Below are 15,548 nucleotides of genomic sequence, written 5' to 3'. Positions count from 1 at the left end.
TGTATGGAGAGCATATGTCAGAGGCAAGATTTTGCAAAATCTCAAACACTTCCATCAGGCAGGTTGTGCTACAATTTAGAAACAGATACTTAAACTGAGGAAATTTCCTCTGTATTTTTATTTGACTTTATTTATTCCAGGTTCACTGAAACGATTCAGTTATCCCCAACCCCAAAGACTAGTTTTAGTTAACCAAAATGTTTTTTCCACCATCTCGTTAACTATAAAAACCTGGTTTTGTTGTTACTCAAGCTGAAACACAGTTTTATTATTTTATCATCCATGTATAGCCTAACTCAGGCATGAATTCTTATTACCAGTTTAAAGCGTTATACAGTTATGACCCTGATGTTACCTCATCACAAGATGCCAAAGTGCACATCACCGGCAGACGGATAACGGGCAACACGCATGCGCGCAACAGCCTTAAACAAAGGTAAACTTATCTTGAAAAAATAAAAATAAATAAAGACCCTTCAATACGTTATAACGCCACATCAATTAAATACGTCACACATTGCACGGTTTGCGTCAGAGATGTGGATGTGTTAGCTTGAATCTGAGGACCTCTCCCTGACAGCCAGCTAAAAATCACCGCACCTTTGGAATATTCCTGAAGACGGAAGTGAGCGCTCCTGTTTTCTCACCAAGCCTCTGAACGCAGCGCATGCATGTCAGTCTCCGAATGCTTGTTTACATGTGTTGGGTACACCTGTGAGTTATTCCCGAAGATAGTTCGGAGCTGTCATTTGCCTCTGAGTATCACCCCGTGCGGTATGGCAGCAGCAGCGGAGGATACGGAGGAGCGTGGCCGCAGCAACAGCACCAGCGGCGGGGCTGTGCAAGGAGCGCTAACAGGTGACGGCGAACCTGAGGAGGCCGAGGAGTTCACCTGTTCGGCCTACTGCTCGGAGCTCTCCCGGCGGCAGAACGAGCAGAGGAAAGCCGGGCTGTTCTGCGACGTGACTCTGGTGTTCAGCTCGGGAGCCGTGCCCGGGGTCCAGACGGTATCCGCGCACCGCTCGGTTTTATCCGCGGCGTCGCAGTACTTCATGCTGCTGCTGTCCGGACAGTTTTCAGAGTCCCGATCCGGGCGAGTGGAGCTAAAGGAGTGGAGCTCGGGCACGAGACCCGACACAGACACTGTGGAAAGTGTCGTACAGTTCATGTACACGGGAGAAGTCAGGGTGACCACTGCCAATGTGCATGAAGTGTTGGAACTTGCAGACAGGTGATTTATTCATTTATTTTTAAATTATTCCGCAGGTGAATCAGATTGTGGATTTCACTTTGCTTATATGCGGAAGTATGTAAGTCACACCAGGTGGCGTGACTTTGTATGCTGTCATTACAAGAATTAGTTAGCAGGGTCATATTAAAAACTGACGTCCAGTGAGGGGGCAAACAACGACCCAGTTCTCATCAACAGAGGAGTATCTAATAGGCTCCACAAACTGCGACCCTGAATTAGAAAAGCGGAAGAAAATAGATTAATGGATGGATGGATTGATTGATTTGAAATTTTCCCTAAAAAATAAAACAAAAAACAAAACAAGGATCAAACTGATATATTTAAATTTGTTTTGTACAACCAATAAGCGGATATATACAGCAGTTTGTTATAATAGAGGGTCAAGAAAATTAGTAACAATCATTCTCGTGAAGCTGGATGTGAGTTTTGGCATTTTGCTCAGTAATAGATGACAAATTAAATTCTGTTTCATTAAGAGGAAAAGCAAGAAACCAGCTTATCTCTTTATAGTAGATGTGGTCCACACAAGCATCTCTTGCACTGTTTTTTGGCCTTCGGGTGTGGTGGACATATTATTACTGTTATTATCAGGGTTAAGTGTTTAGAAGTTGCATGGTTGACAACTCCTATGTCGATGGACTTGTAAGGGTGTGGCAGCTTGCGTGGTTACATCTTTGCTATTATTATTTACTCTTCATTAGAGCTATTATATCCACAAAAAATGTAAATGTAACAATTTTTAACCTTCAGATTACAAAAATCATCATTGTAAAAGAACTATTGGCTTAATTTTGTTATCTGCTTCAGTTTCAAGGTCCTGATGTGGTTTATGGTGGCTCCTTGGCGCTGTGTTATAGCTTACCAGACAGCTGAATAGAACAGTGTATCGTGGTATTGATTTTATCCTGGGAGTCTGTCTCAGCGAGGCTGTTTGAACAGGTTGTCATATTGCTATCTAACAAAAAATAATTTAAGATACATTCACAGAACTCCACAGGCATGAAGCTTGAGTTTAAAGTTGCAGGTGTGGTTTGATCCAATAGTGCTGAGTAATTAGACCACACCTTTCTATTCAAAGTGCTTCCATCACAAGTCAGGACTTAAACTATTATCTTTGATTGTTACACTTGCTTGTCAGGAGTGGGATTTGAACCCACGCCTCCAGAGGAGACTGCGACCTGAACGTAGCGCCTTAGACCACTCAGCCATCCTGACACTTAAGAGTTATTCTCGTTCAACCCGCAGATTTTATTGCCTGTGCAAATTTTTATACTGTCATAAAATGCTTTACATAGAGAGTCAGTATTTTTTAATTAATTCAATGAAATTCATCCATCCATCCATCCATTCGCTACCGCTTATCCTTTTCAGGGTCGTGGGGGGTGCTGGAGCCAATCCCAGCTGTCATAGGGCGAGAGGCGGGGTACACCATGGACAGGTCGCCAGTCTGTCGCAGGGCTAACACACAAGGACAGACAACCATTCATACTCACATTCACACCTAGTGGCAATTTGGATTATCCAATTAACCTATCCCCACAAACTGCATGTCTTTGGACATGCAGCACGGTGGCACGGTGGTTAGCACTGTTGCCGCACAGCAAGAAGGTCCTGAGTTCAATTCCACCATCAGGCCGGGGTCTTTCTGTGTGGAGTTTGCATGTTCTCCCCGTGTCTGCGTGGGTTCCCTCCGGGTACTCCGGCTTCCTCCCACCGTCAATGAAATTCAATTCACTTTTATTTATACACCAAATCATAACAACAATCGCCTCGAGGCACTTTGTATTGTAAAGTAAAGAGCCTAAAATAATACAGAGAAAACCACAACAATCAAAGGATCCTCTTTAAGTAAGCACTTGGTGACAGTGGGAAAGAAAAATTCCCTTTTATAGCAGGAAGAACGGGAACGGGCAGCTATCTGCCACGACCGGTTGGGAGGTGGTGGGAGGAAGACGGGATAAAAGACACATTGTGGAAGAGAGCCAGAGATTAATAATAAGTTAATGTGGCAAGGAAATATAACATTTTTCGTATGCTGTAACTTTGATATCTCACTCTGTCAGGTTTCTGCTGGGGCAGCTGAAGACCTTCTGCGGAGAGTTCCTGATGAGGAAGTTGAGCATGTCCAACTGCGTAGCCGTGCACAGCCTTGCACACATGTACACGCTGAACCAGCTCGCTCAGAGAGCCGCCGAGACGATCAGGAGAAACTTTCACAAAGTCATTCACAACGAGGAATTCTTCACACTGCCCTTTCACTTGGTGCGAGACTGGCTGTGTGATGCAGAAATCACCGTGGAGTCTGAGCAGGAGTTGTTTGAGGCAATCGTGAAATGGGTCCACCACAACCCAGAGGAGCGAGAGAAGCATTTTGAGGACCTGTTCAAACTTTTAAGGCTGCCACAGATCGCTCCTACTTACCTGACGCGTGTCGTGAGGAAGGAGCCCTTAGTGGCAAACAGCGCGGCTTGTCTGGAGCTGGTGTCCAGTGCGCTCGAGGTCCACGCTGTTCGTTATGAGAGCCCCAAGAAGGCTGATTCAGATCTCGGTGACTCCTACGAGGCGACGATCCAGCCTCGATATGGTCAGAACATGGATGTGATCATGGTAGTGGGTGGTGTTTCGGAAGGAGGAGATTATTTGAGCGAATGTGTGGGCTACTTTGTTGCTGAGGATCGCTGGGTCAGTTTGCCACACATCCACAACCACCTCGATGGACATGCTATTGCTGTCACCGAGAATCACCTTTATGTGGCGGGCTCAATGGAGCCCAGCTTCGCCAAGATGGTGGAGCGCTACAATCCTAACCTTAACTGCTGGGAGTCGGTCAGCAGCCTGACCACACGCAAGCATTCGTTTGGCCTCACGTGCATCAAAGACACACTCTACATCATCGGCGGCCATGGCAACTTCAGTCCAGGTTTCAAGGATGTCTCCATTTATGAACCTGAGCAGGACATGTGGCTCAATCTGGAGCCAGCGCCAAAGATCCTGCGAGATGTAAAAACAGTGAGCGTGGAGGATCGCTATGTGTACGTAATGGCCAGGACCCCCGTAGATATAGACAGCGATGATGGGCTGAGCACGGTGACCACCTGCTACGATACAGAAAGCCGCAAGTGGCAGGAAGTGGACTCGTTACCGCTTATTGATACCTATTGTAGTTTTCAAATGGCTGTTGCATCCAGCAACTTCTATCACACAGCTTCCTGTTGCCCCAAGAACTACACGGTAACACATGAGGCCGCCCAGCAGAAAATAAGCAGAAACATCTCAGAGGACATCCTCGACAGCCTCCCGTCAGAGGTCCTCAGCCTGGAGGGCGCAGCCATTTGCTACCTGGGTGAAGACATCTTCATCATTGGCGGGTGGAGGAACAGCAACCACGTAGAAAAGCAGTACCGCAAGGAGGCCTACCGCTACTGCGCCAAGAGGAAGCGCTGGATGCTGCTGCCGCCCTTGCCCCAGCCACGCTGCCGTGCGGCGGCCTGCCACGTTCGCATCCCGTACCAGTACCTCTATGGCTCCCAGCGTTACCCCGTCCCCCACAACCTGGCTCGCCAGCGAGACCGCATGCAACAGATGCAGCAGCTCCATCGGCGCACCCTCAGCCTGCGGAGGCAAATGCAGTCTCAGATTGAATGTTAAGAATCAGATATTCTGCTTTAAGTCATTAGCACTTCATCTGCTGATAAATGCCTTGCTGTCATCTCAAGACTTTGTTTCAGTTATTTTATTTTATTTTACCTTAATTGAGGTGAAATGTTTGCGCCATTTTTTCTTGAAGCGGGTTTGCAGTGAAGGAAGCAATGAGTCTAATCATTTTTGGCCTCATGCCTTACTTTCTATCGTGCCAGCAAATAAGACTGCTGTTGGTTTTGTTTGCGAAACAAATCACAGCTCAGCTTTTTAAACCGCGGCCTTTGTTAGCATCTTAGATAAAGGATGTCAATGTTTCCTGTGTGTGCAAAACAAAAACAACAAAACTGTCATGAGAAAACTTTGTGTCAGGAAGCATACTTGGCAAAGTAAATGATGTCTATTTATTGTGATGTATGTTAGAAGGAAATCATGAATTACAAAAACTAATTCAATAGCTAACTTAGAAAAGAAGTATCAGCTGCTTTAACTGTTTGCTTTCCTTTCCGTTGTTGTCATTGAGGGGTTTTTTTGCACAGTATGCATTGGAATAGTGATGATCGTATACTCTGTGCCTAAACAGACAATCACAATTTCGTAGCAAGGACTGAATGTTGACAAAAAGCACACGCTGTGCGACAGCTTGACTTTGGATGTGTGTGTGTGATTTATTTTAAGCTGGTCAAAAAAACAAAACTCTATTTCATATATACGATTTCTGGAAAGATGGACTAAATACCACAATGATAATCCAAGTATCGGATTTTGTGTTTAAATACGACGCTTTCCCATTTCACATCGCAAGGACAACCGCTAACAGATCCAGCCACTGACAGCAGTAACTTTGTGAAAATGTTTGGTTTGTGGGTTTTAATGGATTTGTTTGGTGTTTGCTCTGCATTTACGCTTCTGGCAGAATCTGTTTAGTGTTTTTGTCTCGGTGAATGAAAGCACATATGAACATTGCACTGTGGAAAGATTTTTAAATGTGCTTAATACACTAAACCAGCAAGACGATGTGTTATTTTTGTGAATGGTTATCATTTCCCCACTGTGCCAATAAAAATAAGACCTGTTCCTTAGTGACACCATTGATTTATTGTTCTTACTGCATTAAAGGACCTTGAATGTTAGCTTTACTTCTGAAGAGCGTTCCTTTGAGTTTAGTGACCCCCTCAAACATACCATGCTGGGTGTAGTGAATAAAGAGAAACTCATTCAGTATTTTTGAAGCTGTGTTTAGATTTTTGTACCAGTTTGGTCAATTTTAGATCAAATGTAATAATAATGGATTGCATTTATATAGCGCTTTTCGAGAACCTCAAAGTGCTGCACAATTCCATTATTCATTCACTCTCACAGTCACACACTGGTGGAGGCAAGCTACAGTTGTAGCCACAGCTGCGCTGGGGCAGACTGACAGAAGCGAGGCTGCTATATCGCACCACCGGCCCCTCTGGCCATCACCAGTAGGTGGTGGGTGAAGTGTCTTGCCCAAGGACACAACGACCGAGACTGTCCAAGCTGGGGCTCAAACCGGCAACCTTCCGATTACAAGACAAACTGCCAACTCTTGAGCCACGATCGCCCTGTGTGACATGTGACACATTTAGCTGTCGTGTACTCTTGTGTAAAATGTCTAAAAACAGCACACTTTTATTCTGAAGATCTCCAAATGTTCTAAATATGGAAGAGTGCTCAAATACTTGTCATGTACTTTCAAGTCTTTTTTTCTTATAAGTGAACTATATTTACACTTCAGGAACTCTTAATATCCAGTCCCTGCGATCAAAGTACTTTGATTGTAGAATTTTGCACCTTTTTAAAATGTAAAGCAAAAGTCTTGAGGCACCCCTCATTTCTTTATATTTTGCTTCTCAGGTCCTTCAGAAGAAATTTTCTCTGGCCGCTGGCTGATTTTTTTAATTTATATTTATTTTTTTACTCTTCTTCCGTCCAGCTCTCGAACCTGACCATTTCCAGAGGAATGGTATTTATGATCTATGAATCTGTGATCTATGAAAAACCTTCCTAAGTCAGTGGATGAAAAATTATGTGTCTGCACATAGCAGATAACTTGGCAAACAACAGATGTCTGCTTAAAGAAATTACAGAAAAGCTTGACTAAGACAGCAGATGGTTCAATAAATAAATCGCTAATATGTTTCCCATTTTCCTAGCAAAATATAAAGATTTTTTCTTCTATCGTCACAGTATCTCTACCATTAATAACTTGGCCTCGATATTCGTCTAGTGAAATTCTAGTACTGTGACAGCTCCCTCAGTATATCCTCACCATCAAGTAGGAACAAATGCATGTCGGAACCATGGTTAGTGTGGCGTAGACGCGGGGGAGCTCTATGTCTGTGACAAGCAGAAATGTAAACAATTGAAAGCAGCAGCGGAGTGTAAACTGCATATAATTTGATTTTGAAATATTTTCACATAGATATTCAGACGTTTTTAACACAATGTGCTCTTAACGGTCCCTCTGAATAGTCGATAAAACGTCGCTGACGCATGAGCTCTCCGTGAGAAGATGGTAAGTTGTAACTGTCAGCGGTTACGTAATCGCGTCGGTAGTCGCTGAATCGGCTGTTAAAGTTTAACCGGTTGTGTTATGATAACCTGTTTTTGCTGGCAGCATAAAAGAAGTCTATTCATTCAGATGCAGCTCATATTTGTACGGCATTGTCAGCAGGCTGGTTATGAGCTGTAACCACAGTCTGAAGTGCAGTTTGGAAACCAATATTTAGACCCAATTTATGCTTTTATTTTGAAAGAAAATAGGTACATAAGGTGTATGAGCTGCTTGAAAGGAAAACAGGAGTTTTATCGACTACTAAAACTGAGGGCTGCTCGGTTAAATCAGCTTGCAGCCACTGTTCGCTTGTTATGAATAAGCCCGAATGACAACTTTCCAATACAATGTTTAGTAAATAGCGCTATGATGGTGGGAAGCATGACTAAGAACAAAGGGGTGTTTCCACCTCACATTTCCTCCTCCATCATCTCGGTTTTGTCTAAAGGTAGTATGGTCCAAAGTTTAAACTGCTGTGAAATTTTCGCTTCACATATCAAACACTTTGCCTTGGACTGACTTTCAGCATATTTGTTTGTTTGTTTGTTTGTTTGTTTGTTTAAATCTGAGGGCATGCTTAATTCACATCAAGTATAAAATATCGAAAGGGGTACCATGTGGTCAAAACAACTTAACCTTGCAAGGCTACTCCCATGGAACAAATGACCTGTTTCATTACTCTTAATTGTCTGAGATATATACACCGTCCACTGTGCTCAACTTGGGGTGATACCATGCATGGATGGTCAGGACCTTCTGGGTCATGATTTCACTGGCTTCTACTCTCCTCCTTTGGCCAGCTTATTATCCTAGCAGCATACCTGATGACCCTCTGCAGGTACTTAGTGGTTGCAGCTTTCGTCTGTGGGATCCCCAGATACTTGTAACTCTTCGTTATCATACTACTACGCCTCTCTGAACAACACTTTGTATATCCTGGTGGAGTGAAGCGATCCTATTGGCTTGAAGTTGTTGTATCTTATATACTATCTATGAAGTTGGGCCTAAAAAAAAACTTTTGAAAATTGTAGAGTTTTCTCTCATCAGTGGGTGATGATATCTGTCATCCTGGCTCCCCCTTGCCATAGCATGTGTGTTTTACCTCTTCAATATCTTTCATATTTATCTCTCTCACTCATGTCTGTGGTGTCTTACTGGATGCAGACATCCCCAGGCAGGAATCAAACTTGCAACTCCCACTCCAAAGACGTATAGTCTTACCACTACGCTGGGTACACTATAAACTGATTGACTTCTCCAGAAATTAAACACTTTATCTTATCCAAAACCATAAACAAAGTAACTCACTAGGTGTTTTAGGTAAAAGTAACCTCTTATGGCTCTGCTTGCAGATATATCACGTTCCCTGGATCTATACGCCAGTGCGGACCGTTCTGGCAATTTGGCACCAGCTGACGAAAACTGAGGTGAGGAAGCTCCTCTGAAAATTACCATGTGATGGCTGAAATTATACGGAGCAAAATAAATAGTTTTCTTTCTTTTGTTTGTTTTTTATCATAAATAACCTCCTGTGTGTGGGTGTTGGCTTTTCACTGAACTAAAGAGTAATGCCTCAGTGTAGAAATGGGTCCGCATTGCAAAATAAAAGAAGCTTAATTTATAGTGAGTGTAAATTGTAAGTCCAGAATCTTTTCTGTTCAGATCCCGGAGCTGGCCAAGTGCTCGGTGCTGATGAGGGAACGCAGCAGAGTGGAGGAAACGATCCACTGCATGCAGCGAGCAGGTGCAGGAAACCTGCAGGTAAGTGCGCTGAGTGCAGGTTATACACACAAACACTCGTTTGTAAATGCTCATTTGAAGAGTTTTGATTTCTTATGTGAAGATTGCAAACTCACTACAAGAGTCTTACAGGATCGAAAAGCCTTCACTGCTAAAATCATAGACTTTTGCACTATGCTGTAGGTGTTCTTGACTTAGTGAGATGTTATGAAGTTTTTCTTAAAAAGTGAACGTACCAGATTGTAGACCTCTAAAGTTTTTGCGATTCCACTCATAGGTTTATTTTGGTTCAACACTTGGAATCAACTCGAGATCCTTTAATAATAAGGGAACAGGTCTCACCTGACCATGAAGCTGCTTACCTGCCAATTGTCCAATTACTGAAAATGGGGAATTATGTCTAAGAATGGCTGTAAATCCTAAACACTTAATGTAATACCTAAAAGCTGAAGGTCTGCACTTCAATCACATCTTAATTGTTTGATTTTAAAATCCTGTATGATGGTGTACAGAGGTAGAATTACAGTGATTCCCTAAAAGCACATGGAGCTACTGTAACTGTGCATTTATGTGTCTGCTGTTTTCACAGGTAATCTCAGACTTTGACATGACACTGACCAGATTCGCTCACAACAGCAAGAGAGTTCCCACCACTCACAGTGAGCACAAAGACACTGAAAGTGTTCCCATGATGTATTCCAGTATGTATATACAAATTACTGGATGGATAATGCAAGTTTTACCTGTGTGGTTTTTGTTTGTGTCTTCTTTTTAGACATCTTGGATAACAGGCTGCTGATTAATGAAGACTGCACTAAAAAGGTAAGAGCTTTACAAACACATGGGTTAATGTGTTAACTTTAACTATGTTTGTTGCCATGTGGATTGGATATAATATTAATGAGTGTTCTGTTGTTGTTCTGTGTAGATGAGGGAGCTGTTAAACACTTATTATCCCATAGAGATCGATGCTAGCCGGAGTGCTGAGGAGAAACTTCCTCTCATGGTTGAGTGGTAAGAAATAAATGTGTCAGATATTAACTCATTTGATTCCAGTGCCTCCTCAGAGCATACTGAATAATATACAGTGAATTGTAATTTATATACACACTGATGTATGTTGTTAAATGGTTGATATCTTGTATTTATTCTGCTCTCTAAAGGTGGACAAAAGTCCACGAGCTGCTGATTCAGCAGAAGATCAGAAAAGACATGCTGGCCCGGGCTGTGAAGGAATCCAGTGCCATGCTCAGGTACGCACAGCTCAAATTACACAGAACTGATTTATACAGAGAAGAATGTGTTTACAGTTACAGCTCTGTTTACAGTTATGAAGCTTTTTGTCATTTAAAATATTCTTCGAGGCAGGTGATGTCTATACTAATCAATTTATTACACTGTCACAACAAAGCTAATACATTACAGCTGCTCTGCAATGAAAACATTCATTTAGAGGCGAAAATACTTATTAAAAATGAGGTGGGAACCAGTAACATCAGCTGTGTTTGGGTTTCAGATACTTTCAAAAGCAATGTTTAACACTGTAAAGATTATATGAAACATTTCTATTTAACCTCTGTGGTGTTTCTTCATGTTTCATGGTCTAATTTAGTCATGTTTGGTGTGTTTCTGTCTTAAGGGAAGGGTACAAAGTATTTTTTGACCATCTGGCTGAGCACCAGGTCCCTCTGCTGATCCTCTCCGCCGGGGTCGGTGATGTCTTGGAGGAGGTGATTCGACAGAACCACGTCTTCCATCCAAATGTCCACATCATCTCCAACTACATGGACTTTGACCACACTGTGAGTTTAACCACACTCAGCCTCACACACGTGTCATGTGATGGACATGACTGTATACATTTGTAATTTTACGTCATATAATTACTAATATATTACATACATATTAGTGCACAAGTCCATGTTTTTTTGTTTTGTTTTTAAACACAAAACATGATTCGCGGCTAACTGAGAAGAACAAACTTGTCTTTATATTTAACAAAAGCTTTTCACGCACATTGTTTTCCTTTTAACTTCTCTAATAAACATTAATCATCATGCATTAATAGGCATGCAGGAAATATAAGATTTATTATTAATATTTTCTTAAATCTATGCTCTTATAATTGCTTATTTTTGCACGTTAGCTGACTTCTGTCACATCTTGTAAAGTCTCATCATCAGTTTGTCAGTCGTCTGTGAAACACCTTGAACTGCATGTAGTTTGCCTTTACAATGGATGTAAAAGCTTGGATCACAAGCTTAAAAAAAAGAATCATTTTGCCAGGTTTAAAAGCTTTAAGCTTCTAGCCAAACCAGTCAGTTTAGACGAACCAGCATCGCACGAGGAATTACTGGCAAGTAAGTTTGCAGTTTGATACGTTTGAGAGGTGTGACAATACACACCTGGTTAATTGAACCACCTGCCACGTAGTTTTTTGAAAGGAATTTTCAGTTTTTGTTTTGTTTTTTGTACAAATTTTCCTTACAAAGAAAGAAACTGTTACAGCTTTTTAGAAAGGATCCTTTCTGTGTTTCTTACTTTTTACTGAAAAACGTGTCATATTTCTCAACTGTTACGTGTAGTCAGTACATTCATGTTCAAGTTTCGCTCTGCTTTTTGCTAAATGCTTGCTGAAGTTGGATCCAGCCAGTGCTGTGCAATTAAGCAAACTACAGTTGTACAATAATTTACAATAATTCAAATTCAAATTCAAATTTTATTTGTCACACACACACAACCATACACAGTATGACATGGGGGTGAAATGCTTGTAGCTGTACAATGCCCGACCATTAAATGACAGAAGAAAAGTTTTACAATATTTACAATTTACTACAAAAATTTACAAATTAACTTAGGAATTTACAGTAAAGAATGTGCCAATAGCAGAAGAGATTATAAAGATAAGGATTATAAATTATAGGAATTATAGGATTATAGGAAATGTGTGGTGGTGCGTGTGGTGACGTGTGTGAGAGTCCAGTCTTATAGTGACGTGTTTGGGAGAGTCCAGTCCTACACCTGGTTCAGGGCCCGAATAGCCTGGGGGAAGAAGCTCCTCCTCATTCTCTCTGTTTTGGCCTTAAGGGAGCGGAAGCGCTTCCCAGACCTCAACAGTGAGAAGAGTCCATTGTTGGGATGGGAGAGGTCCATCATAATCTTCCTAGCTTTGGACTTGCACCGCTTGGTGTAGATGGACAGCAGGTCAGGGAGCTCTGATTGAATGATGCGTTCTGCCGAGCGCACCACCCTTTGCAGATCTCGTCTGTCCTGCTTGGTGTTGTTCCCAAACCAGGTGCAGATGTTTGACGTCAGGACGCTCTCGATGGTGCAGGAGTAGAAGTTCTTGAGCACCTTCAGTGGCAGATGGAAGTCTCTAAGTCTTCTGAGGAAGAAGAGACGCTGACGGGCTTTCTTAACCAGGGTGTTGATGTGACAGGACCATGACAGGTCCTGAGTGATGTGGACACCCAGGTATCGGAAACTGTCCACTCTCTCCACTGGCGTGCCACTGATGATGAGGGGTTTGTAATTCCTCGCCTGCTTTGTAGTGAAGTCCACGATCAGCTCCTTAGTCTTGCTGATGTTTAGGAGGAGGTTATTCTCCTGGCACCAGGTCTCCAGGTTCCTAATCTCCTCCAGGTAGGCCGTCTCGATGTTGTCGGAGATCAGGCCCACAACAGCAGTGTCGTCAGCAAACTTGACAATGGAGGTGGTGTCGGATGTGGCTACACAGTCATAAGTGTACAGTGAGTACAGCAGGGGGCTTAAAACACAGCCCTGAGGCACTCCAGTGCTGAGTGAGATGGAGGGGGAGACTTGTTTTCCTACCCTCACTGATTGGGGTCTGTCTGTGAGGAAGTTGAGGATCCACTGACACAGTGATGAGCTGAGTCCTAGATCCGTCAACTTGGTGAAAAGCTTAGAGGGAATTATTGTGTTGAATGCTGAACTGTAGTCCACGAACAGCATCCTAACATAATTCCCTCTGCCAGTGTCCAGGTGACTCAGGGGTGTGTGGAGCAGGTGAGATATGGCATCGTCTGTGGAACGATTAGTCCGGTAAGCAAACTGAAGTGAGTCGATGGTGGGAGGAAGTGAAGAAGAAGAAGTGTCTTGAATTCTCTTGTTTTGCATTTTTAGCACATTTCATACCTTTATAAAAGTCCAAATTCACACTTGCAAGGTGGTCGTCTATCTTGCTGGTCAAGTTATTCATTTCCCAGCCTTCCTCTGTAACTGTTGTCATGAGCTGTCATGCATCTTTGTTGTATTGGTCTTTTGAATAGATGTGTGATAGCTTACTTACCTTATTGTAACGCAGCATTTCTTGCTATTAAGGGGGTGCTGCAAGCCTTTAAAGGTCAACTGATTCACACCTTTAACAAGCGAGAAGGCGCTCTGTCACATGCAGCCGGCCTCAGAGAGCTGCGGGGTCGACCCAACGTGCTGCTGCTAGGAGACTCACTGGGAGATCTGACCATGGCCGACGGGGTCTCTGAGCCCCAGAACGTCCTCACCGTTGGCTTCCTCAACGACCAGGTCAGACCGGTGTAGTGCTGTCCTGGGATTTGTTACTTCGACACGGATCAGTTTTAAAAGCTCACTTGTCTGTTTGGTGTTTCAGGTGGAGGAGAGGAAGGAGTCTTACATCAACTCTTTCGACATCGTCCTGGTGAAGGACGAGACGATGGACGTTCCAAACGCCATCCTCAGGTACATTACCTCGTCGAGAGACAACAAGTAAGACGCACAAAAGGATCCAGACTGAAAAATGCACGGATTACCTCATTTACTGCATTCACCCTGTCGCATGCTGGACAATCTCACAGCCTCACTGACCTCATGACTGAATATTTGAACATCAAATCACTCTCTGGACCCGTGTTCACTGTAACGCGGTGCAGATGTTTAAAAACGTACCGTTCTGGTTTCACAGGCACGGGCTGGGCTCCGATTCAAACTGTTTTCTAGTGTTGCATCTAACTGGCCACGTGTTACCTCAGCTTAACTCACCGAGCTGCCAGAACATTAAAACCACAGACAGGTGAAGTTGATAACACAGGACTCCGCATTCTCAGAGCAGGACTATGCACTCCACTAAACACTCCACTCAAGAACCAAGCCTACAAACACCCAAGATCCCAATCCACTGAGGTGCTAACTCCATAACCCACAGGATCCAAACGATCCGCTTTATCAGCACATCCTGTTTTTATTTGCAGGCTGCCCTGCGGGTAAAAACAACAACAAAAAGAAAAATCAGTCTGAACCATTAGCCTGCCAGCCCATTTTACAAGTGTTCTTTAAATGACTAACTTTGTAACCATTTGTGCTAGAGACAAAATTCAGACTGTGCCAGAAAGACGAGAAGACAGATTACACTGGGATATTTGGTCTGAACACAGACAGCACTTCACATTACCGCAATTCCTCAGTCATGTTGGGATACAGAAAATTGGGATATAGAAAATTCAAATGATTCCTGAAAGATAAGAATTTTTTTTTTTTTTAATTTTACATCTAAAGTTACAAAATAAGTCCAGGCAGCCTGTTTTTCAATCCTAATAATTACCCTGTGATTTATTTGTTTTTTTAGGAAGAAGCTGTGTTTTATGTGTACTGCGTGTTACCTTTGTGTACGCTGTGAGTACTTGAAGTTCAAGTCTAAACATACTGTGCACATGAGTTTCTTCATAGCATGCCGCTATGACAGTGCAGCGAACAGCCTTTTACCTCTGTGTTTTAAACGTTTTGGGTCTGTGACAGTGGACACAGACACATTAATCCTGCTATGCTATGGCAGTACTTCACAGCGGGTTGTTGCTGTATGTTAAATGCAGTAAGCTTGTTGAGCTTTCTCAAACATATCGTGCTCAAAGATAAGAAGATGTACATGGACTAGCAAGCGTTTATATTTAAATGTACTGTATATTCTTTTTCTTAAATCCAAAGACAAAAAGGATTTCCTCTTGATTTTCTATGCTTATTAACTATCATAAAGCAATAATAAGACCCTGTAAGTCTAATAATAACAACAAATGCAGTTTTATGTTGTGAATCAGTCCTGCTGTAGCATTTCTTTCTATTAGGTGTCTAATAACTCCTTTATTAATATATATTTTTAAATTGTTAACAATAGTTTGCAAGAAATTGAAACTAAATCGGTGCATTTTAGTCTTAACACGTATGCTGGTGCTTTTCAAACAACGTTTTTACTGTTTTCTTGTCTGTTTCAAAGATTCCCATTAAGGTTACATCTATTATCTGGTGCAGAAAGCAGAGATGCGAGATCACAGTGAGGAAAGAAACAACAGATTGTAAGAAAAAAGG

At 42.5% G+C, this 15,548-nt stretch overlaps 2 protein-coding genes across 2 annotated transcripts; both read left to right on the top strand.

Annotated features, from left to right (window-relative positions):
- Nucleotides 1–461: 461 nt before the first annotated feature.
- Nucleotides 462–5,993, top strand: klhl11 (kelch-like family member 11). The gene is made up of 2 exons (XM_080872935.1): nt 462–1,231; nt 3,316–5,993. The coding sequence occupies exons 1-2, from the start codon at nt 672–674 to the stop codon at nt 4,898–4,900; spliced, it is 2,145 nt and encodes a 714-aa protein (XP_080729061.1). The 5' UTR covers nt 462–671; the 3' UTR covers nt 4,901–5,993.
- A 1,252-nt stretch (nt 5,994–7,245) lies between these two features.
- LOC308390956 (7-methylguanosine phosphate-specific 5'-nucleotidase-like) lies at nt 7,246–15,410 on the top strand. The gene is made up of 10 exons (XM_080873336.1): nt 7,246–7,433; nt 8,825–8,899; nt 9,135–9,233; nt 9,802–9,871; nt 9,988–10,034; nt 10,141–10,226; nt 10,376–10,465; nt 10,852–11,014; nt 13,557–13,757; nt 13,843–15,410. Exons 1-10 carry the CDS (start codon nt 7,431–7,433, stop codon nt 13,960–13,962), a joined length of 954 nt encoding a protein of 317 aa, XP_080729462.1. The 5' UTR covers nt 7,246–7,430; the 3' UTR covers nt 13,963–15,410.
- Nucleotides 15,411–15,548: the final 138 nt, after the last annotated feature.

The sequence above is a fragment of the Rhamphochromis sp. 'chilingali' genome, assembly GCF_963969265.1.
Source record: "Rhamphochromis sp. 'chilingali' genome assembly, chromosome: 22".
Classification (NCBI taxonomy): Eukaryota; Metazoa; Chordata; class Actinopteri; order Cichliformes; family Cichlidae; genus Rhamphochromis; species Rhamphochromis sp. 'chilingali'.
Note: the sequence above shows the minus strand (reverse complement) of the source record. Positions and strands in the feature narration are given on the sequence as shown.

What these genes read in the sequence shown, in the direction of transcription:
- klhl11 (XM_080872935.1), top strand. Translation starts at nt 672, where the DNA reads ATGTCAGTCTCCGAATGCTTGTTTACATGTGTTGGGTACACCTGTGAG. An exon ending in GTGTTGGAACTTGCAGACAG is followed by an intron (nt 1,232 to 3,315) that starts GTGATTTATTCA and finishes TCACTCTGTCAG; the next exon opens with GTTTCTGCTGGGGCAGCTGA.
- LOC308390956 (XM_080873336.1), top strand. An exon ending in CAGGTGCAGGAAACCTGCAG is followed by an intron (nt 9,234 to 9,801) that starts GTAAGTGCGCTG and finishes CTGTTTTCACAG; the next exon opens with GTAATCTCAGACTTTGACAT. An exon ending in TTGGCTTCCTCAACGACCAG is followed by an intron (nt 13,758 to 13,842) that starts GTCAGACCGGTG and finishes TTGGTGTTTCAG; the next exon opens with GTGGAGGAGAGGAAGGAGTC.